This window comes from Callithrix jacchus, chromosome 16 (genome assembly GCF_049354715.1).
Source record: "Callithrix jacchus isolate 240 chromosome 16, calJac240_pri, whole genome shotgun sequence".
In the NCBI taxonomy this organism is placed as follows: Eukaryota; Metazoa; Chordata; class Mammalia; order Primates; family Cebidae; genus Callithrix; species Callithrix jacchus.
This window is the reverse complement of record NC_133517.1, coordinates 35,963,669-35,988,179: the sequence shown is the minus strand read 5'-3', so window position 1 is coordinate 35,988,179 and position 24,511 is coordinate 35,963,669. Positions and strand designations below refer to the sequence as shown.

General features: G+C 36.4%; 1 protein-coding gene across 6 annotated transcripts in view; it reads left to right on the top strand.

The window, feature by feature from the left end:
* The window catches only part of LRRC69 (leucine rich repeat containing 69), a 139,817-nt gene that overhangs the window by 69,566 nt on the left and 45,740 nt on the right, over positions 1-24,511 (top strand). For all 6 annotated transcript variants that reach the window (XM_035277605.3, XM_035277604.3, XM_054246816.2 and 3 more), the window contains 2 exons: positions 16,744-16,845; positions 21,765-21,944. In XM_035277605.3, the coding sequence (XP_035133496.1) occupies positions 16,744-16,845; positions 21,765-21,944 (282 nt within the window). The remainder of the gene's footprint in view (positions 1-16,743; positions 16,846-21,764; positions 21,945-24,511) is intronic.

Below are 24,511 nucleotides of genomic sequence, written 5' to 3'. Positions count from 1 at the left end.
TTGTATGATTTCTAAGTGTTGGCATGGGAGAGACATTAAGTGTGCCTCGTTTTGCCATCTTAAAACTGAAAATACTTGTATCAATTTACTAATACACTTGTGGTATATACAAATATCTTTACCCTTGTCTGGTAGAGATTAATGGAACCAAAGTAATTGTCTTAATCCATTTGGGCTGCTATAACAAAATACCTTATATTGGGTAATTTATAAACAACAGAAATTGTTTATAAATTTGGGGCTTTCAAGATAAAGGTGCCAGCAGATTTGTTGTCTGTTCAGGGCTTACACTCTGCTTGAAAGAAGATAGTGCCTTCTAGCTATGCCCTCATATGGTAGAAGGGTAGATAAGTTTCTTTGGGACTCTTTTATTTTATTTTTTTTTAAATTTTTTATTGCATTTTAGGTTTTGGGGTACATGAGCAGAGCATGCAAGACAGTTGCGTAGGTACACACATGGCAGTGTGTTTTGCTTCCTTTCTCCCCTTCACCCACATTTGGCATTTCTCCCCAGGTTATCCCTCCCTACCTCCCCCTCCCACTGGCCCTCCCCTTTTCCCCCCAGTTGACCCCAGTGTTTAGTACTCCCCTCCCTGTGTCCATGTGTTCTCGTTTTTCATCACCCGCCTATGAGTGAGAATATGCGGTGTTTCATTTTCTGTTCTTGTGTCAGTTTGCTGAGAATGATGTTCTCCAGATTCATCCATGTCCCCACAAATGACACAAACTCATCATTTCTGATTGCTGCATAGTATTCCATGGTGTATATGTGCCACATTTTTCCAATCCAATCTATTATCAATGGGCATTTGGGTTGATTCCAGGTCTTTGCTATTGTAAACAGTGCTGCAATGAACATTCGTGTACATGTGTCCTTATAGTAGAACGATTTATAGTCTTTTGGATATATACCCAGTAATGGGATTGTTGGGTCAAATGGAATTTCTATTTCTAAGGCCTTGAGGGATCACCACACTGTCTTCCACAATGGTTGAACTAATTTACACTCCCACCAACAGTGTAAAAGTGTTCCTTTTTCTCCACATCCTCTCCAGCATCTGTTGTCTCCAGATTTTTTAATGATCGCCATTCTAACTGGCATGAGATGGTATCTCAATGTGGTTTTGATTTGCATCTCTCTGATGACCCGTGATGATGAGCATTTTTTCATATGATTCTTGGCCTCATATATGTCTTCTTTGGGACTCTTTTATAAGGGCACTAATCTTATTTATGAGGGCTCCACCCTCACAAACTAATGGTCTCCCAAAGGCCCTACCTTGATACTATTATATTGGGGATTGTTTCAACATATGAATTTTCAGGGGACACAAATATTAAGACCATTGTGGCAATAAAAAAAAGGAAGAAAAAATAAAAGCTGATCCTAACAAGCCCTTTTTATTGAAATAAACCAAGAAATATGACTTGCCTACTTTAGAATGAACTACATGTTCATTCTACAATGCCTTGAAGTTATTTAAACATCCCTCATTTGATCTTCACAATTCAATGAGATGGATATTATTATTTCTATTTATATGAGAAACAGGCTTAGATACTCTAAATGATATGTTCAGAGAGGCTGTGTGGAAAAAATGAATTGAATCCATTCCCCAGCCTATAAGGCCAGTGCTTTGTCTAGTCTACTATTAAGTACAGATAACATTATATAAAAAGCTAAAAAACAGTGTTCTTCTGGTTAAAAGAGTGACTTAAGGAAGGTAAGCATTCAGGAACCCCTTGAAACATATAGTCTAATACAGAAGAAATACACTAAGTGAAATTAAAGGTTCTATGCCTTTGAAAGACTTTGTTTAAAACCACACTGGGTCGTGCATGGAAACCAAGCCATAAGCTTCAACTGACATTCTTTCTGCAGTCCCCATCATAAATCTGACCGTCCAATTTTTAATTTCCTGTCAGGTAAGGTAAATGGAAGACAAGATCTCACAGTTAGTTTTCAAACTATAAACAGCCTCCACAAAATCTTTGAATATCTTTTGTCTAATTCACTGCTATGACTTGTTGCCTGGTACGAATATATTTTAAAATGGAATTCTGTAGTTTAAATCATAGACTATCCCAAGGCAGAGGTTGGGAGCTTTATGTCATTGGTATTCCCTTAGGAAAGTGCCTTTTCTAGAGTCTGTTTACTGCTTATTCCTGCTTTTCTTCGTAACCAGTGTTTCAAGGTTTACAAGTATGGTTGAAAGAGCATCTCTAGGTATAGGCTTTCCTATCCACTGGAGATGTACTAATTGTATAACTGGCTTTTAAAACCTGAAAAGATGGTTTTCAAGGAATAAATGTCTAGGGATTGGCAGTCTTAGACTGGGAGAAGAGAGAAGTAGAATTTGACATTTTGTAAAGGAGAATTCACCGAAAAGTACCCATGAAGGTTTTTTGGAGAAATTTAGAAACATTGGACTGACTTTTCTGCCGAAACATTGTCTGCCGAAGGTGGAGCGGGAGAATTCTATGACATGTTGAAATTGTTGTGCATGTTTTCTTTTGGTTCTTTGATCAGAACATAAATGGAATTTAGTTAAAGTTACACAGGGAAGAGTAGGGAAAAGCTCACGGGGACTCACACAGGAGATATGGTAAGGATGGGCAGAGCTCAGAGGTACTGGAGTTAGCATGTGATTCTCAGTTCATGGAGGGTCAGGAATCCTCAGCTGGATAAAAATTTAAGTTATCACACCTGTTAAATGCAACATATTTTATCTATGTTCCAAATGCTTCTTTTGCTTATATCTTGTTTCTACCCTTTTATAACTTCCAACGTGTATATAGCCTGCTATGCACTCTCTGGCCCCTGATATAATACCTGTTCTATTTCAGCTTCTAGAACGAAATGTCAAATTATTTCCATATTTCTTGGTTCAAATTCCCAAAGTGTACGTGATTAGGTCAGCCCTTTCACAGCTGGGTGATTGAATCATAGTTTGTGGCCAGGCTATGTTGGCTTTCTTTGGCTCAGGAGTCAAGCTCTTGTTCAGTTATTTCAGTTCTCTAGCAGTAGAATTATATGGTGTTAAATCTGCAGGTGACAGGGTCTCTAGGTGGGTGGTTGCACTTAGAAAGGGGGGCATCAACGGAGCAGGGAAATTTGGTGGTCTCATTGTATGTTGAATGGTATTCTGGGCTAATTTTTAACTACCTTGGAAAGGACTAAGTTCTGAATGAGATGTGACAACACTGGCATTTATTTTATTTTATTTTTTGAGCAGAGGAGTGATATAATTGGACATGCTTTAAAGGACTACTTTAGATGCTCCCTGGAGATAATAACTATTCACATTTTGCTGTATTTCTTTCTTGTATAGTGTAACATTTCTTTCATTGAATCTTCTCTTTTCTCTCACATACTATTACTTAACATTTTCTAGGTAATATGTATTAGTGAATTTATTTCATGGCATCCTCTATTTCATCTGCAATTACTGTCACATTTCCATTGACTCTTTTCTTAGTAGTTTCTTTGGCTTATGGTTTCAGACACTATCCATCTCTATGATATATTTTAAATAGACATGTTAGGGTCTGCCAGAGAAACAGAACCAACAGGATATCTCTCTCTCTTTCTTTCTCAATATATTTATTATAACAAATTGGCTTACATGATTATGAGAGTTGAGCAGACTCACTTCACTAACTGCTGTTCACAGCTGAAGGCACAGGAAAGCCAGCCATATCCTTTCAGTTCAATCATGAATGCTTTAGAAGCAAGAGAGCTGATGGCATAAGCCTCAGTCGCAGTACAGAAAGAAACTGATGTTCTAGTTCAGTCAGTCAGCGTGAATTCTCCCTTCCTCCACCTTTTTGTTCTAGTCATGTCTTCAGCAGATTGGATAATGGCCAATCACATTGGGGAGGGCAGTCTTCTTTATTCAGTTTATCAGTTCCCTAATTTCATCTATAAACACCCTCAAGACCCACCAAGAAATAATGTTGAGTCAAATATCTAGATACTCCATGGCCCAGTGACGTTGACACATAAAATTAATCATCACAGTAAATAAGTTTAAATATATTTGAAATATTACTATATTGTTCTATTTAATTTATTTATGTTTACAGTTAACTGGCCATTTTGTTAAAAATAGGTAATCATAGTCTTTTTAGGGGGAGGAATCAGATCTGAATTACTTTATTAATAATTACAATATCCTTTAGTCAAGGACTAATTAGCACATAAAGAATGTACAATTTAGAACCATAGATGGTAATTTTGAATGGATCATCTCAAAATTATGGTACATATGTTTATGTATAATATTTGAACATCAAGTCATTCAGGAATAGTATTAATTCTAAAAAAGGATAAATGTTAGCAGATTTTTAAGAGGCATTTTGGTATTCTCTGCTAATTTATTTATGAAGGTATTCTAGGAAGGATATGACAATCAATTACTGTACTCTGTACTTTTCATCTCACCTGATTCTTAGATATAATCTCAGGCAAACATTCAATAGACTGTTCATTCTATTTTACTTTATTTTTATCAAATGTGACAAGAATCAGTGATTTATGTTGAAATATGTTTAAGAAGAAGTATGGTTCAACAATTATTTAAAGGTTGTTTATTTTGTTACATTCACTTTAATATAATAGGCAAAAATGACTCTTTTGATGCCAATGGTATTAGGCTCCTATATAGATATGCATGAGCCTTGTGCTGAAATGCTGCTGCACATGGTACTCAATAAATGATAACCAATCCATTTTCAGTGCAGAAAATTTTCTTTTTAAAAGCAGAAAGAGAACAATGTGAAATGAAAATGAATAGTATCAGGTATTCTGGAGAAACAAAAGTCTGTAGGTTCTAGCAATAGAATTGTAAGGTTAAAAACCTGTATTTCTTTCTTTTCATCTCGGTCTCTTTCCAAACGTCCTAGATTTTATTCTCTAACAATAAATGTTTTCTGCTTTTCTCCTCCAATCCTTGTGCTATATGTTTATTAGATTTCTGTGATGGATAAAATGTGATGATATATGATAGATGATAGAGTAATAGGTTGGAGAGAGTCCAGGCCTGGAGGCCTATTTAATTTCTGTTTGCAGCAGCTGAAAACTTGTGTGCTACAATTGATATGGCCCTCTTCTTTCTGGGCCACTTAAAACAACAACTTTGATGACTTGTTATGAGTTATCTTTTATTCTATGTAATTAACTTAGATGACTTTCTTCCTTATAGATGGAAGAGCTTCAGGGGCAATCCAACAAAAGGGAAAATGTTCCTAAATGTTCAGACAATACAATTAGTATATAAAGTTGAGGCAAATATTTTGTTAAGCAGGGAACTAGCATTTTGCTTTTTCTTCCTGTTTCCCTTTGTCATGTACTAGACAACATTAGGTTGGTGCTCACGAGTTTTATAGACTCCTGGTAAAGATAACAAAAGTCCCTGAAAAATATTTGCAAAATGTTATCCTCTGATGTAAGTCTTTACATTTCAAGGAACATTGAGAAATTTCAGGGTATGCATGATTCAAGACATGAGAGGTTTGTCAGCTGAGTCCTTTCACATTATTTGAAGGGACCTTAGGAACTGGCTTCTAGCAACAGATCTTTCCTTAATTGGTGCCCCTAGAAAGCAGGACGACCTGAGAGGTGACCCTCAGACAAGATTGGCAGGGGGCCATGGTAGTTTCATTCCTGGATGTCTATGCGTACACTACCCTGAATGCTTTTGCTTCTCCTCTGTGATTTCTCCTTGACTTTTAGGATTCAGATGAGGCATTTTCTCCATGTAAAGTTGGTAGAGTTCTTGTAATTCACCTAGGTCTTATATTCTGTATCTGTAAACAGAAGCTAATAATACCTTCATTGAGGATTAAATGAGACCTGGGATTGGAACCCAGGTCTAGCTAACTCCAAAGTCATTGCACTTAAACACTGTATTAGACCGTTCTTGCATCGCTATAAATAAATACCTGAAACTGGGTAATTTAATAAAGAAAAGAGGTAATATTGGCTTGCACTTCAGCAGGCTTTACAGGAAGCATGGCTTCTGTTTCTGGGGAGGCCTCAGAAAGCTTTCAATTGTGGTGGAAGGCAAAGGGGGAGCAGGTTGTCTCATGTGATGGGAGCAGAAACAAGAGAGAGAGAGAGAGAGAGAGAGAGCAAGAAGGAAGGTACAACATACTTTTAAACAAACAGATGTCATGAGAACTCACTGTCATGAGAACAATACCAAGGGAGATGGCGCTAAACCATTCATGAGAAACATCTCCATAATCCAATCACCTCTCACCAAGTTCCACCTCCAACATTGGGGATTACAATTCTACATGAGATTTGGTCAGAGACACAGATCCATAACATATCAAACACAATGCTCAAGATGTTTTAAGCTACTACCTACTTTCTTTTTTCTTATTGTACTATTTGTACAGCAGACATCCTTTCTAAACGCACCGTTATTATCTGCATTGGTCTTTTGACCCTAGGCATTCACTACCTTTCATTGATAAATATTTTTTTGTTATGGATAATCGAACATTTATTGAAAAACATTTGTTGAGCCACATTTATATATTAAACATGATATATCTAGAGATATAAAGAAGAATAAGAAATCATTCTTATGAAGAGACTCAAAGAAAATGTGAGATGACTTGGAAAAAATAACATTGAATTGTACATTGGGATATTACAATGCAATGTGGTATGTGTAGGCCTACAGCTTGAAACTAGGGTTTTTTGTTTCCAAAGGATTGTTAAGCTTTTGAAAGCAGGGACCAATGTTCTACTTCATTCTACTTTTCATTATTTTTAGTCTAGATTCCTATTCTTAGTAGGTGTTGGGATTTATGAATATATTTATTGATTTGCTTTAGTAAAATAGAGACTATCTATTATGTATTAGTGACTTGTTGCTGTGTAACACATTACCCCCAAACTTAGGTGCTTAAAGAATCAGATATTTGTTATTTGACACAGGTTCTGAGGATTAGGAATCTGAGAGTGTCTGAACTGGATGGTTCTGGCTCAGGGTCTCTCATGAGTTGTAATCAAGTTGTCAGCTGGAATTGTAGTCATCTGAAGGCTTGACTGAAGCTGAAGGATCTGCTTCCAAGACGGCTTACTCACATGGCTTTTGGCAGAAAGTCCCAGTTTCTTACCATGTGGGCTTTTCCACAGAGCTTCTTGAATATTTTTTACATTACGGCAGCTGGCTTTCCCCCAGAGTAAGCAACTCATAAACAAGACAGAATAAGTAGGAATTGCAATGCCTTTTATGATCTCATCCCTGAAGTTGTACACCTCACTTCTGCTTTATTCTATTCATTAAAAGTAAGTCCCTAAGTCCAGTACACTCCCTACCTCTTAAAGGAGCAGTAATGTAATTTGTGGATATATCTTAAAGTTACCACAGTACACTAACAGCACAAAATGTGTTCTATCATTATCCTCTTTTTGAGCTTTGTAGGTTGAGGGCAGAACTTCAGAAAATATGTAGCAAGATGAAGGCAGGGAAAATAAAGAGGGACTGGGGGAATTCACAAGGGTTTAGAGAGAATGCAGGTCTGGCATAGGGCAAAGAATCTACACAACCTGGAGATGTGACATTCTGATGTCTTAGGTATTAATAAAAAGGGAGCTAAAGAGAATGACAGTGGGAGATGGTAGTTGGAAAAGAATGAAGAAGAACAAAATAACTAAGAGGAAACAAGCTTAATTTTATAGACAGTGAAAGGGCAGGAGAAGAAAATAAAATAAAATACCTCTAGTAAAAATCTCTGGAATCATTCAAAAGCTCTTGCCCAGTTATGAAGCAAATAAGCCCATTTTCTGAAATCTTTATTGTATAGTATCTGAGTATGACTATTTGAGACATTTCTGTGGTGATTCTGGTGCCAATGCTGAAAAGAATGAATTAAGATTCAAGAGTAGAATAATTTATGATTATTTTAAAGAAAATATCTGGAGAAAAAAAGGGTAAGAATTGCTACAAGGGTTTGTTTTTTTATAAATGATTCAGAAATAAAGTGGTTATCAGAGACAATAATTATATAGCTGAAGAGTCATTTCTGGGCAAATTATGTACATTTTTAGGCTATGAATATTGAAATATAAATGTGTGATGAAATCAAGACAAGGCAGAATTAAAATTCCATCCTCCCTCATTCCCCTCCTAATTACTTAGTGGGGAAAGAGAAAGTATTGTGGTCATTCACCTTTTGGACATACAGATATAGGGAAATTTTATTATAATCTTGTGGCATGTTCAGATATCAGAGACACAATATGTGGATCTGACATAACATACATGTGAATTAAGTGGTCAGACAGATTTATTGCTTTAGTTGTGTAAAATAAAGTACCTCAAGATATTTTAAACTACTACACAAAATGTGTCAATTACATAAAGACAATTTATATGACCAGGATCTTATTTAGAAGGGAAAGAGATAAAACTCATACAGATAACTGTCAAGACTTAGTTAAGTGTGAAGAGAGACACTGTAGGGTTTAGATAATGCAAAGAGATAATAGGAAGAGGAGTACCTTAGAAATATCAATAGGGGAAAGAAGCAACTGATGAATGGAACTAGACATATGATTTAACTTGGCAGCAATGGTCCTTATGAGAAAGGAGAGTTCAAAATAAGGAAAGTTCAGGCAATGTAACTAGATCATTAAAAAGCAGAGTACAGACTTTAAAGATAGCCAGTGGAGGCTCAAAATGGAGCTCTTTGTCTTATTCTTAAGCATTAACTTACCTAAGCAGGAAGAATGATGATCACCTGTAACACAAAAGATGAAAAAATAAAAGACTACTAGCTTTGATATTGACAGGCACATTTTTCTGTACATTATGAGGCCCAATTTTGGTCTATTTCCTAACACTTAAGAAAGGGTTTTCTAGTATTTCTTTTGGTTACAAAAATAATTTTCTGAATTAGAAAATTTAGGAAAATAAAAAAATGCATAAAAAATAAATTACAACTATACAACCCATTGACAACTGTTAATATTTTAGCACATTTCTTTGCTTTGTTTTAATATTTATGATTTAAAAGATATTTTTTAAAAACAGTTTTACATACTGCTTACTTTACTCAATATAATATCAGACAATTTTGTCATTAAAAATCTCTTGTAAACATCATTAAATTTATTACCTTTTAAATTTTGAATATATTTGATGGGCCACAGGATATTTAATCCTAATGTTTACTAAAACATTATAATAACAAATAGAAAATAAATGATACATGTTTAAATTATTAATGGTTGAATCTGTGAACTACCTACTGTGATAATAACAACTAATATTAATTATTTACTCTGTCATAGGAACTGTTCTAAGTACTTTATATGGATAATATCATTTAATAATCATATTAATCATTATGAGGAACCTATAATTATTATTCCCATTTTACTTAAAGAGACCCAGTAATGTGGCTCAAGTTCTCACAGCTAGTAAGTGTGGAGCTGAAATTCAAACAAGGCAATTTGACTCCCAAGTCCATCTTTCTAAATCCATACATTTTGCATTTTATGTTAAGCTTTGCATTAGGAACTGGAGATAGAATGATAAGGGAACCATAGAGGGTCTGCTCTTTCTCAGCTGTTGTGTGTAGAGAAACAATTATTACCAAATGATTAACAATATAAATGTATAATTACAAACTGAAATCAGCACACTAAAAGAAAGGAACATAGATCAATGATAGACAGCAGGAGCCCAACTAAACAAGTAAGCTGGGGAAGGCTTCCTGGAGGAGGTGACACAAGTTGAGAGCTGAAGAATGAACAACAATCAGTTAGGTAAAGGGGAAAGACATTCCAGGCAGAGGGAATAGCATGCGGAAAGGCCCTGGGGTGGTAGGGAACATAAATGTTCAGAAAAACTGGAAGAAATTCAGTGTGACTGGGGCCCAGATATGTGTGGGAGCAGGCTGTGGCCAAGGAATGTAGGGCATGCTAAGGATTTTGAACTATAAGGACCATGGAAATCTCAAAGACTTTTATGTAGATGGTGACACAATCAGATTTGTTTTTAAAAGATCTTTTCATCTGAAGAGTGGCAGACATACTGGTGGAAGGCCAGAGGGAATGTGGGGTGGATTTCTGGTAGACTTTTGGTGAAGTCAAATAAGAAATGAAGATAACCTGGTCTAAGGCAGTGTAGGAAGAGTGGAAAGACATGAACAGATTTAAGAGATATTTAACAGGTAAATTTGAAAATGGTGATGGAGTCAGTATGTTTTCTATGGGCTGAGATAGACAATACTAGAAGAAGACCAAATTTTAGGAAGGCAGATCATGGGTTCAATATTGGACACAGTGAGTGAGTTTGACATGTGAAGATTTTGAGTATGTAGTTGCCTATTGAGTGTGGAACCGGAGTCTTTGCCATGGAGATTTAATCAATTTCATGAATATGGCTAAAATTGACCAGAGAAAAGAAGATAAAAGTGAAAAGAGATTGTAGTGGGCTCTGGGAAGCACTATTTCATGACTGGTCCAAGAATTATGAGCTAGCAAGGAAAATTTAGTTAGGAGAGCCTGTTAACTAGATTGGAATTGTTGGCAACCACTGAGGGCATACTGGAAGCTGCTGCTGATGAATTTATGGCGATTCTTGTCTTCCCTGAGGTGTGACTCTGCAAACAGCACTACAGAGGCATGGAAACCTAGTGGCAAGAATGACCCAAAAGCTTTTGTAAGATATATGAAATGAAAAGGTTTAGTGTCAGAGGATTCAGGCATATGATAACATGATTTACCATGCATTTTTTTTAACACAGAAAAGGGTTTTTTTTTTTTTAATTTAGGTTTGGCACAGTGGTTCACACCTATAACCTCATCACTTTGGGAGGCCAAATTGGGTGAATCACTTGAGCTCAGGAGTTCGAGACCAGTCTGGGCAACATGGCGAAACCCCATCTCTGCCAAAAATACAAAAAATTAGCTGGGCATGGTGGCATGTGCCTGTAGTTCTAACTACTCGGGAGGCTGAGGTGGGAGGATAGCTTGAGCCCAGGAGGTGGAGGCTGCAGTGAGCTGAGATTGTGCCATTGCACTCCAGCCTGAATGACAGAGTAAGACCCCACCCACCCATCCCCCTGAAATTTAAATAATTCTGAGAAATACCTTTCATGCATAAATATTTGTCTTTGTTTTAAATACTTTTTTTGGAGAAATTCCTATAAGAATTACTCAAAGAGTAAGAATAACTTTCAGCCTTTCAAATGGCATTGCCAATTTGTTTCTAGATTGTCCTAAATCTTGTTTGCATGGGGGAAGCGGGTGTTCTGATTTTTATTCTTAGTGTTTTGACAGGCTAAAAGAATGTATCCTTCACATTCTTGTTTCTTTCTTACTCTCTTTCAGCTGCTGTGCCATGAGTAATTTTCTTTGGTTAAGTCGCATATCTCATGAACATATGAGAAGGTTTTTATGTTGCTTTGGAACAGCAAAGAAAACTTTCTGGTTATTGAATCTTTGGGCCATAGGCACTTCCTCTCTGAAACCACTAACGATCTTATTCTATTTTGTTGTGATGTTTTATGATATGGCAAAACTGAGACCAAATTGTTCCTAGAAGAGGGAAATGCGAAGGCCCCAAGGTGGAGAATGCTTGGGAAGAAAGCCAGTGTTACCACAGTGGTGATAGAGAGAGAGATGGAGAAAGAGTGAGACAGCAAGTGCTAGGAGATGAGACCAAAGAGATAGTACAGAATCCAAATTATAACCAAGTACTGTAAGCCAGGGTAGAAGTGTGCATTTCATTTTGAGGGAGATGAGAAACCACTGAGTGGTTGTGAGTGGGGGAGTGAAGGGGTGTGATTTACTCTGTAAAGCAATTGCATGGTTAGGGTTGGCACACCCAGGCAGAATGGAGGCAGAGACCTCTTCGGGCTACTGGTTCTCAGGTAGTTCAAAGGAAGAAGTGGGGTCTAAAACAGGCATGGGGTGGGGACTGTGTTGTGACACAAATAAGCCCTCCCAGATCAGTTATTTCTATGCTGATGTTTACATGGAAAGCCTGAATAGGACCTTCCTTTTGCTCTCCCTTCAGCTTTAAGGCCAGGTGTACGAAAGGCAGGGAAGGGCCTGCGCCTGGGTTTGGGGGGCCTTCAACTTCTACCTGACTAGAATGAGGAAGGTCTCTCTGTCTCTCTCTGTCTCTCTGTCTCTCTGTCTCTATCTCTCTCTCTGTGTGTGTGTGTGTGTGTGTGTGTGTGTGTGTGTGTGTGTGTGTGTGTTTACAGCCTGGGAGTTTAATTATCTACTCCCCCCCAGGGTTGGCTCTTAGCTTCCTCTCATCAACTCCCTCTTAGGATCTTTTCTTGGGACAAATATTCAGCAGATACTGAAGGATTATGACTCTATATCACTTTCTGACTATTTTCCTTCCTCTTCATGCAGGGTGTGTGAGAGAGGGATTCCCAGTACAGATTTTTTGGCTTTCTTATGTTCAAATGATATTATCAGCCTAATTGCTCCACAATTCTGATTAGATATCAAGTTTATCATACAGTTTCTTGAATTTCCCATTGGTCACAAATAGTACTCATATCTTTTTTTAGAGTTATTAATTAAATCTAATTTTTGGACGCCTCAGCCCCTTATTCCTGTTCCTCAAAACATGACCTTAAGCCTATTTAGAGATCCCAGTTCTCACTAAAGAGTAACCCTCTGAGTTTTGAGATGCTCAGAGTTCCTTGAAGAATGTACAGTAATTTGTCTTACTCTACTTATTGGTTCTATTTTTGAATCCATGTGAAATCTCAGCTTCCTCCCTCACCTCTCGTTTACTTTATAAATGTTCCTGCTAAACTAGCCCCCTTCTGATTTCCCTCATTCCTTCAGACTACTTTAGTCTAGTCTGAAGCAACAGAAGGACTTGCTAAATTTGTATATTCTTTCTTAGGCCTGGGGCTTTGTGGGAACAATTATAACAATTTATCAAATATGGAGAAGAAGGCCATTGCAAATCTTGAGTGTGCAGGGAGAACCGAATGTGTCTGGGTTTTCTGAGAAGATATTTGTTTATTCATAAATTATTTATTGAACATCAGCTGTGTACTAGGCATTGAAACTTAAGCTTGCATTAGTCACTTAAGTCATAGTTTTTAAAGAGACCAAAGCCTAATAGATGAAGATAGACTCTTCAACCATGATTGTCTCAAAGTATTTATAGGTAATATAATTAATTTATATACCAGGCCCAATGAAGAGACAAGGAAACATTTGATAGAGGCTGGGGAAGCTTAGAAGGGTGACATTTTAGTTTTGAAGAGATGATCCAAGTGTAGCAGGAGTTAAAAGGGTATGGCATGAGTCATAACGGTGAGATAAGACACAGGCATGTCATGAGATCTCTAAGTACCTCTGAAAACTAAAAGGGTAAAGATGGGCCTTACTAGGATATATGGTTGGAGAGTCAGCCAAGGAGAGCCAAGAATGACATATGAGGGGCTTTGAATTTATCCTTTGAAAAAAGAGAGCATTGAAAGGGTTTTTTTATTTTTGTTTGTTTGTTTGTTTGTTTTAAGTTCTGGGGTACATGTGCAGATTACACCTTGAAAAGTTTTAGCCAAGGTTGTTATATGACCAGATTTTCCTTTCAGAAAACCACTTCTTCAGTAAAAAGTTTGCGCTGAGACTAAGCCAAGTACCATTGCAATAACTCACATAAGCAAAGGCCTTATTCCAATGAAGGCAGGGTGGGTCATGGGTGGGGCCAGGAGTAGAAGATTGTGTCGGGGTGGTGAGGAGGTGGATGGGATGGAGGGTAGAAAGAGAGGTTTCCAAAAGTTTTAAGAAGGTAGACTTGACAGGACATGATGAGAGATTTTGAAGTGAGTGATGAGAAAAATGAAAAAGCGGGCAGGGCACAGTGGCTCACACCTGTAATCCCAGCACTTTGAGAGGGAGAGGCAGGCAGATCACAGGGTCTGGCATTTGAGACCAGCCTGACCAACATGGTGAAACCTCATCTCTACTAAAAACACTAAAATTAGCTGGGCAAGTTGGCGCGCCTGTAATCCTAGCTGTTCCAGAGGCTGAGGCAGGAGAATCACTTGAAGCCGGGAGGTGGAGATTGCAGTGAGGTGAGATCACGCCACTGTACTCCAGTTTGGGGAACTGAATGAGACTCCGTCTCAAAAAAAAAGAGAAAGGAAAGAAAAGAAAGGAAAAAGCGTAATTTGGGAGAAACATGAGTTTAGGCTTAGAATTTAGAACTTTAGGTACCCATGGAACTTCCAGCTGGAGAGGTCCAGTGGACAGTAAATATTTGAGAGCATCACTCAAGAAGGCAGTTAACAAAGACATCTTAGCCTCAAGAGTTCCTTGAATCCTTCATTTTAATGAGCTTCCTCAGTCTTCACTTCAGCAAACCATATCTATAGTCAAGTCTAGATCTTGACATCACCTTCACCTGCTCTAAATTTGAAGAATTAAGATCTGGTATGGCAATGTGACCACTGGTTTCTTGTATGTTCAAGCTCTCGTATTGCTTTATGTCCATATCTTTTCACTTCATGACTCGATGACATGAAGTCACTCAATGAGTCGTTAAGTCAAAGTCATTGAGACTTTATGTCCTGCCACATATTCTTTTCTCCAAGTCCATCAGAGCTGGTATTGTAACCTTTCTGTAACCAGTCTAGACCCTAAAGAAGCAGTCCTTCCCTTTAATATTTAGTACACACAACATGCTCATTCTTTTATGTTCTCACATACTCATGCTGCAAACTCTTTATTTTCCATCTGGGAAGCTGAATGCTGAAGGGAAGCACATAATTGTGCAGACAGGAGCCACCACTAATGTATAGATTACAGTGCATCTCTCAATACTTCTGTACAATATATTTATGTGGTTCTTTTCAGATTCCTTTACTGAAAACTGTGGGACATTTCAAACCTTCACTGCTTTCTTCCTGTCTCCATTCACACTGATACCCTGCCTCCAAACTCAACTGACATATGGTCTTATTCTCTGCTTCAAACAGTTGAAGGTACCATGTCTGACTCTTTTAACCATCCAGTGTCTTCAAACTTATCCAGGGGTTCACTTAAATGCCTTTCCCTCTGGTCACAAAGGAGAAGATAAGTGAAAGATATTAATGTTCTAAGATCATTCTGTGTTCTTCACCTGCTCATTTCTGCTTTACTTATTCCTTCTTTCTCCTCTACATTAATCTCTCTGTATTGATGTTTTCTGAGAGTACTATGAGTTTAGCCTAAATTATGTAATGATATCCTTTAGGACAAAAAGAAAAGAATGGTGGTTATATAGAATGAAGTGCAAGGAATACTCCTTCTCCTTTCAGCATATCAAATACTGACTTAGAGCTAACGTTGGATTCAACTCCCTAGGTTGTGCCCTTGAGATGGTTAACATAGGAAACTGAATTAAGAAAATTAGAATGTCTGTTTTGAGACCAGGGCTCAAGGTGTTACCAACATAGACTTGAGCTTTGTATTTTATTTAAACATCTGCCTGTGTTGTATAAGCTTTCCTGTACTTTTGAAACCTAATGACATGATATCCCAGATGTTTAAATTATTTTTAATTTGTTACATGCTTGCTATATTTCAAATTCTGGGCTCAAATTATGGAAATATCTCTAATTTCCCTATAAATGTTGTGAGACGCAGTGGTTTGGAGCCACCTCATCCAAGCTAATAAGAGCTAATTTTGCACATCTCTTCACAAACTCTGTTCAGTGACTTGAATTAGCCGTAGCAGGAGTATTTACACTGTGGGGTCAACACTACATTTCAGGGACCTGGTTTACCAGCTTACTTCTTAAGATAGGACATATGTGTCCATTTTATAGCTGAAACTTAGGCTTAGATAAATAACTCCCTAAATTAAGTTAACTGTGAAAGCTACATGGGTTTTTGGGAGGCAAGGCAAATATTAATAATGACTCATTATTTTCTCTTATTCTCTTCTTAATCTCTTCTTTTTCTACTGAAGTTGTAGAGTCCAACTGGATTTAGATTTTCTCCATAGAAGTTTAAATATCCTTGTGATCTGTGTGTGTATGGGTGTGTGTGTATATATATATATTTTTTTTTTGAGACAGAGCCTCACTCTGTTGCCCAAGCTGGAGTGCAGTGGCACAGTCTTGGCTTACTACAATCTCTGCCTCTGGGTTCAAGTGATTCTTCTGCCTCATCGTCTCAAGTAGCTGAGATAATGGGCATGCACCACCATACCTGGCTAATTTTTGTATTTTTAGTAGTATTTTCACTGTCTCTAATAGGTTATAATGCTAACATTTTGATGTTCATATATTTCTTTTACTTTCCTCATGAAACATAAATGGATCATAAGACAGTCTTTGAGATCTAGTAGTTGGTGTATGCTAGGATGTTATTTTTCATTATGCTTTGTTCTCTAACAAATATATTTGAAAAATGTTCCTAACACTCAATTTATTAATTCCTATTGTATTACTAACCAGTTCTATAACTCTGAACAAGTTTTCTGAGTTGTTTAGGATGGGGATGCGACCAGTGACCTTTAAGGTCATGGTCATTCAGGCCGGCTTTAAAATTCTTATGTTTCTGGTAAGTAGAGTATGCCCCAGTGTGCCCCTAAGTTACTTTATTTAGGACTTAAATCCACATTAATATTGACTGTGGATTTTAAGTCCTAAATAAAGTAATTTCCATTTAATTTTATTAAAGATGTAGCTTCAGAGGTGAGTTTCATTATTTTGTTATGCAATAAGGATTTTATTTTGTTTGAAAAGTTTCAGGATCTGAAGCTGAGGGAATTCTACTGTGAGGGAAACCCACTGTTCCTGCAGCGGCCGGAGATTGCTAAACACCAGGAGAATATCTGGAGTCTACAGGTGAAGGCTTACCTCATTCACTTAAGTATTTAAACTAAAGCCACAATTTAAGTTTTAAAGAGTTTCTTTTTTTTTGCTTCATTGGTCTCATATCTGTAGAAATATTTCTTAGTTAAAAATGAGCCATATGTTCTAATATTGGCAAATAATTCTACTTGAGTTCACTTTTTTTAAAATTATAAGTTCTGGGGTACATGTGCAGAATGTGCAGGTTTGTTACGTAGGTATACACGTGCCATGGTGGTTTGCTGCATTCATCCTGCCGTCATCTACATTAGGTATTTCTTCTTAAGCTATCTTGCCAAGCCAGCAAATAATTAATGTAACCCAGCTCCATTGGCAATGTGAATCCTATACATAATCTTTTTGACTTGTTTATAGAATCCAATGTAATCCTCTATACCCTTGTTACTTGTCTCTATCCCTAGTGGATGCATGAATATGATCCAGAAACTACATTCACTCTAGCATAAAAAGTTAATGGTATTAAAAGAAGGAAGAGGAAAGCATATTAGAGGACTCTTTGGTAATAGACAAGTCAGAGATCACAGATCCTCCCACATTTGATTATGATTCTCCATCATGAATTTAGATTTCCAAGGTCTATTTGGGTCTGTGGCTAATGTGCAGGGTTGTCATAAGACTTTTGGGATTTGTTTGGAACTCAACTATCAGTCTTGTCCAGTGGCTTACTTTTTTTTTTAATTAAATTATTGTATAAGTTACCTGTTTAATTATAGAAAATACAGATAAGCAATGAAGAAAATAAAAATTTCTTTATACTGACTTTTAAAAAGTTTCTTACTACAAAAGTAATACAAACTCCTTCAGAGAAATTAGGGGGAAAAGCTGATAGAATTAATAAAAATACTAAGATATCTAATTAATACTTATCTGTCTGACATTTATTCTTTTAGAATTTTTTATGCACTCAGAATATTTTTGTAATTAAAGATGAGTTCAAACTCTATATACTATATAGGCGTGTTCTCAGTTATTGTGAATAGCTTTCCAATCAGTGAAACAAAACAATCAAAACAAAACCAGGCCATGACATCTTTTTTGATGAATACATGGTATTCTGTATATGATGATATCATGATATTTTTTTAACTGCTTCCCCACTGTTGAATGTTTAAATTATTAATAGTTTTCTGGGCTTTTAGCCTTTATAAACAATGATACAAGGCTGGGAACAGCCTGAAACCCCAGCACTTTGGGATGTTATAGCAGGAGAATTGCTTGAGTCCAGGAGTTTGAGACTTACCTGGCCAACAGAGTGAGAGCCCATCTCTACAAAATTTAAAATCCTTAGCCAGGCTCCACTACTCAGGAGGCTGAGGTAAGAGGATCCCTTGAGCCCAGTAGGTTGAGTCTGCAATGACTTGGGATCATGCTACTGCACTCCAGCCTGAGTGACAGAGCAAGATCCTGTCTCAAAAAACCCCCCAAACTCACAAAGCAAGAACAACAGAAAGCAAAGTGACAGTGACCATTCTCATAGTAAGTTTCTAGCACTTGTGCATATTATCCCTAAAAATGAAACTGCTGAGCCAAAGAACTGGCATCTTGTAAAGTTTAATTTTGTTTTCAAATTTTTTTTCACAGAATATTTTCACAAACATCATTATTTCCTACTCTTCTGTAACAGAAAAATATTTCATTTGAAATTTAATTGTAAATAATTCAAATAAGTGTTGTATTTAATTTTTATTCCTTTCTAACTTATTTTTTCTCCTTTCATCAAGTATTTCAGTATAATAGTAGTAGCTAGCACTTATTTTATGCTTATGATGGACAAGGTACTATTCTAAGCACTTAATGGGAATAAACGAATTTAGTCCTCTACTAACCCCGTAAAGATAGGTATTATTATTGGCCACTTTTAGTAGATAAAGAAATGGAGACCAAGAGAGGTCAAATAACTTATCTGGGGTCACAGAGCTACCAAGTGTTGGGACAATGATGCTATCTTAAGCAGTTGGGTTCCAGACTCCTGGCTGTAATATTGGTTCAGAAAGGGGCTGTAGGGAGCTGAGGGAACTGGAGACAGGATTGTCCTGGGTTGGAGGAGATTCTGGTTTGTGGAGGAGGCTGGATTAGCAGTTAATCCAATCTGATAGCTGTCTTACAGAGAGCCTTCAAGGGTAAGAACCGTGCCCTGTGACTGTTAATGAGAAAGAAGTTGTTCTGATTTTCAAAGCTGTAGGGTCCAGGTGCACAAAAGTTAACTTTTACAATATATTTAGTGGAAGTAGTTATTTTTGCCTATAATATGTAAATTATTTGGGTAGTTTAGGGAGTATTTCTTAGAATTTTTCTCAGAAAATTGGCTTAAATTGATTTTTATTTCAAGTAAGAGTCATTTATATTGGGCATTTAGTCAATGTTGCTGATTAAGCTACTTGCTATGCCTAAGAATTCTAGTAACTATAATATGAGTTATGCCATGGTAATGATTTTTAAAACGTTACCTCATCTCAGAGATTTATGAAGTAAAATGTAATGCTAATAACTATGTTATAGCAAAATATTAGCCAGAATATACTGTATTAGTAGATGCCAGGCTAAATGGTTTACCATTGTTATATAATTTAATTCTCCAAACTCTTTGTGATAGTATTGGAAAAAATCTCTATTTTACAGATGAGGTATTCAAGATAAGGAAAGTTAAGGATTCACCCAAATATGATCACACAGCAATTAAGTCATAGAGCCAGAATTTACACTTATGTATATATTTGTCTCTGACTTTGAATTTTTGCTGTTAATGCTATTTTTTAGTGCCTATTGTACACATAATAACACCTATTATGCAATAGTTTCAAAATGTATCACTCCTAAGGATTCATATTTGTTTTTGTATTTTATATTTTTTATAGTATACAATTTTTTATATGTATAATTTAATAACTCAAAAATTATATGTAAAGAAAGATAGGATATATATAAAATTAATTTCAATTTGTGATTAATTATAATATAGTTAACATAAATATTCTAAGAAAATAGCATATAAGCTATCCAAGAGGAACAATTTGAATATTTTGAAATGTTTTTATAGACCACTTTGGTCTATAAAAGATTTCTTGACTTTTAAATAACACTGGTATATTCTCAAAAATTTCATTGGATGCATCTCTAAGAGGTCTCCTAAAAGATGCTGTTGATCATGCCAATAGCATTTTATATATACTCACATTTCCAAGTAATAACTTTATATTTTAATGGCATATGTTATCCTTCCAAAGTAACACACTGGCAACAAGTAGGAGAAAAATATAAATAATGGGTGATGTAAGAGCTGTCAAATATACTGAGTGCAACAAACATGTTTTGGTCCAGAAATCATAAATGGAAAAAGTGTGACCTATTTTTAGGTCCCTTGTATTTCAACAAATGCTTCTATCATCTGCTATTTCAGGTAGTGAATCCTTATCCATGAGTTTTCCACAGCTTTATAATAAGACTTGGCCATTGAATTCATGTAGCTAAAAGCCTACCTATTAAATCAATATTTCTTTAAGAATCACAAGCTATGCTCTGCTTAAGTAGTTGGAGAAAGGGTGATAATAAACATCTGATTTAGGCACCCTGGTAATATTAGTGTGAAAGCATGACCTCAGTCATGCCAACTACCCAGGAGAATGAGCTTAAGTGGATAGGAGGTTGTGCTGTTGAAGGATTGGACATAAAAGAAATCCATGCTCAGGGCTGTTTATTGTATAATAGCAGCTTTCTCGGGTGCTTGTTAATTGGGAGGGATAGGGTAATAGGAAACAGGGGCACAGCAATTTATAAGATATTGCTGTTTTTTTTTAAGTTTTTAAAGGTTTTAATTGGGGTGAATGAGTGAAAGATTATGTGTATATATATGTGTTTTCAAAAATTTCTGTCAGAGCTTTATGTGGACTGTTTTAATACTGCAGGGAAATCTTTCACTTTGGTCAGGAAAAATGTACCAAATAAAGTATCCCCAAACACTATTAAAATTTCAAGCAGTGTCTGTGTAACATTTATACAGGACTTCCATACTACTGACACAAACAATGGAGAACATTTAATGGATTCAGGCAAAAGTTTATTTATTTTCCTTGCTTGGTCAGTGTAGATTTAATTTTATTTATTATGTAATATGTCGTTATTAAGATTATGATAGCCCTAGTGAAAGGCAACTTCCATTTCCTCACTACCTCCCTTTATTATTTAGTATTTTACTACTATTGCAAGTCAATTTTCTGAACATATCTAGGTAGATAGGTGTAACAAAGATTAAATTCAGAGATTTGGTTCATAGAAATCATTGCTTTTTTTTCAAGATGGCACTATTCAGGTCCTCAATGCAGCAAGGAAGTGCTTAGACCAGTGCTTCTCAAATTTCAGTATGCATATAGATTACCTGAGGACCTTGTTAAATTGCAGATTTTGATTCAGTAGGTCTGGAGTGTATCTGACATTCTGCATATCTAATAAGCTCCCATGTGATGCAGTCTGTGAACCACAGCTTAAGTAGTGAGGATTTAGACCTTAGTGAGTATGACAAAATTCATTTTTGAGTCCAGTATGAATGTTTGCACAGTCTTTGCTTATTGTATTGAGAGGTACCAGCTTTAAACCTAAACTATATCTAACTTTATAAAATGTGTAATGCAGATGTATTATGACTTGGATTCCTATATGTAAGAGATATAGAATTATGACAATGTAAGAAACCTATTGTTTTTATATTGATGAAAACCAAACTTATTTGCAATGCCAGTCATTTATAACACAATTCATTAGATGTACTGCAGTATCTTAATTTAACAGAATCTAGGTAATAAGCCAAATATTTTATCTAGTGAAATGGAAATAAATGTGATGTAAAATAGTTTTGAAAATAATCTGAGGAAATATATTCCTTTTTTTTTTCAATTTAGGAAATAACATCAAGATTTGTAATTAATCATCTAGCAGAAAATAACCCTTTCCTAATGGATGCCATGGAATGGTACCCAGAAATCAGAAGCATAATCTCTCAGAGAAAAACATGTGCAATATGTGGACAGTACTTTATAACTGTATGGCTGGAATGTGTTCAGTTTGTTCCTCCACCAAAGGTAAATGATGCTTTTTGTGCGAATACCAGCATGAGATCTATTCCTATCCTTTCTTTGTTCTTATCTAAATCTTTCAATACTAACTAGATTTGTACCTATGATTGGCTTATGGATAGTATACTATTGATTTAGGATAGACAGATTTGGATAAGTGTCTGTAATAATCATCGTCACCCATTCTAGTTATATTCATGGGCTCCCAGATATATCAGAATACATGCATTCTAGCAAAATTTCCTGGAAGTTGAAAAATTTTAATCAGTAAATCATTAAATCCCATTGTTTATCAGTCTTAATAATAAAACCAGAACTGTATATTGCTCAGAAGAAGAACTGGTCAGTAGTCTGTTGTGGAATTCTTGGTATAGAAAAGGTAATGTGCTGGCTAGTTTATATCATGATGGTGTTCTAGAAAGCTAAATATGCATAAATGTACATCTGCAACATTATGTCACCCAGGAGTTGTGAATCCCAGGGCAGTTCACAGAGCACAGCAAACTCCTTTTTCTCTAAGTGGCCAGATAGTAAATATTTCAGGCTTTGTAGACGGTGTGATCTGTGTGACTACTGCTTGACTCTCCTTTGTAGCATGAATACAGCTCTAGATATATAAATAAGTGTAGCTGTGTTCTAGTAAAAATTATTTGTGAATTTGAATTTCATATGTTAACATGTCATGAAATATTTTATTTTTATTTTGTTCAACCATTTAAAAATGTGAAAACCCTTCTTAGCTTACAAGTCTTAAGAAAACAGGAGGTGGGCCAAACTCAGCCTGGGGACTATAATTTTTCTACACCTGTTCTAGACTATCCATCATTTGCTTTTAATACTAGAATTCCTTTCTGTTCTTAGCGAGCCCTTTGCCTTCCTTGGGCTAGCATAATATAATATTGGAGGATAATTTTAAATAAATTACTAAAAATAGCTGCTGTTTCTGCCATTCTGAAAATTATCAACTGGTAAAGGAGACAAATAAGTAAACACAAATATAACATAAATTGAAACTAACATGACATAAAAGAATGGTATACTGGTTTGCTAAGGCTGACATAACAAAGTACTACAAACTAGGTGGCTTAAAACAAGAGAAATTTATTGTCCCACAGTTGTAGAAGCTAGAAGTTTAAAATCAGATATCATTTTTTGATCATCTTGGCAAAGGTCCTGTTTCCAAACCAGGTGACTTTCGGAGGCACTGGATGTTAGGACTTCAACCTATGAATTTTGGCAGAAACACAATTCAGCCCATAACCAATGGGTTTCACAAGGAAGAGTATCAGGGAAGCCCCTCTTTAAATCTGGGATAAGGGAAGTCTTCATGGAGGAAAGGATATTTTAAAATGACACCTCAAAGGAAAAGAAGGTCAGGTAAAATTGGAGAAGAGTGTTTCCAGGAAGCTGTTCAGCAGGAACAGTATGTATTAATAGGAAATCACTTTCTGATTTGAGGAACTGAAAAATGGTTCGGTGTGATTAGAAAGTATTCATTGACTAGAGAGTTGAGATAGGCAGGAGATAGATCACAAAATATCATGTAGTTTACACTAGGAATTTGGCTTTTATTCAATGTGTGATGAGACATATTTGGAGGAATTTTAAGTAAAAGAGTAACATGTCCTCATTTACATTTTAAAGAGATAACATCTGCATAGAGAATGAATTAGAGGGCAAGGAAATGAGATTAGACAGTAGACTATTTGCACTAGACCAGCTGAGAGATGATGATTGCAGTGGCAGTGGAGAGAAATGGATGGGCATCTTGGAGAAAGAAGTAATAAGACTTAGATTTCTAGGTATGTTTGGCTGACAGAACTGTGTGGAAGCAGATTTTTTTTTTTCTAAATTAGGGAAGACTAAGGGAGAATTAGGTTTGTTGGGAGTAGATAGGACTTCTGTTTTTGGATATGGTTAAATGTGAGACTCCTGCAAAATCTGGGAGCCTGGGCAGCCGGAAGCCATAGACTCCTATCTAGTTTGTTAGGCATGCTGGGAAGTCTAGGACTCATTGTTAGCTGTGAGTGTGTGTGCAGTGGGTGGGAAGATTTTGGTAGGGAACTAGATATATGACTTCTAACATCATCTCTATCTCTAAAGAGTTTGATTCTAAGTCCTGTTGTTCAAGTGATTTAGTGTGTCATTATACTCCAGTAGTCTTTGGCGAATAAAGGACCTGAGTTGTGAATCTGCTTATATATATCTTAGCGTATCTTTTTTTTTTTTTCTCAAGACAGTCTGTCTCTGTCACCCAGCCTGGATCACAGGGTGGTAATCTTGGCTCACTGCAACCTCTACCTCCCTTGTTCAAGCAATTTTCCAGCCTCAGCATCTCAAGTAGCTGGGATTACAGGTGCCCACCACCACACCTGGCTATTTTTTTTTCCTTTGGATTTCTAGTAGAGTTGGAGTTTTACCATGTTGACCAGGCTTGTCTCAAACTCCTGACCTCAGGTGATCTGCTGTCTTCAGCCTCCCAAAGTGCTAGGATCACAAGTGTGAGCCACTGTGCCTGGCCTCACTGTATTTTATCACCAGCCAGTCACTAAATTTACCAAAGAAGCTTTTAG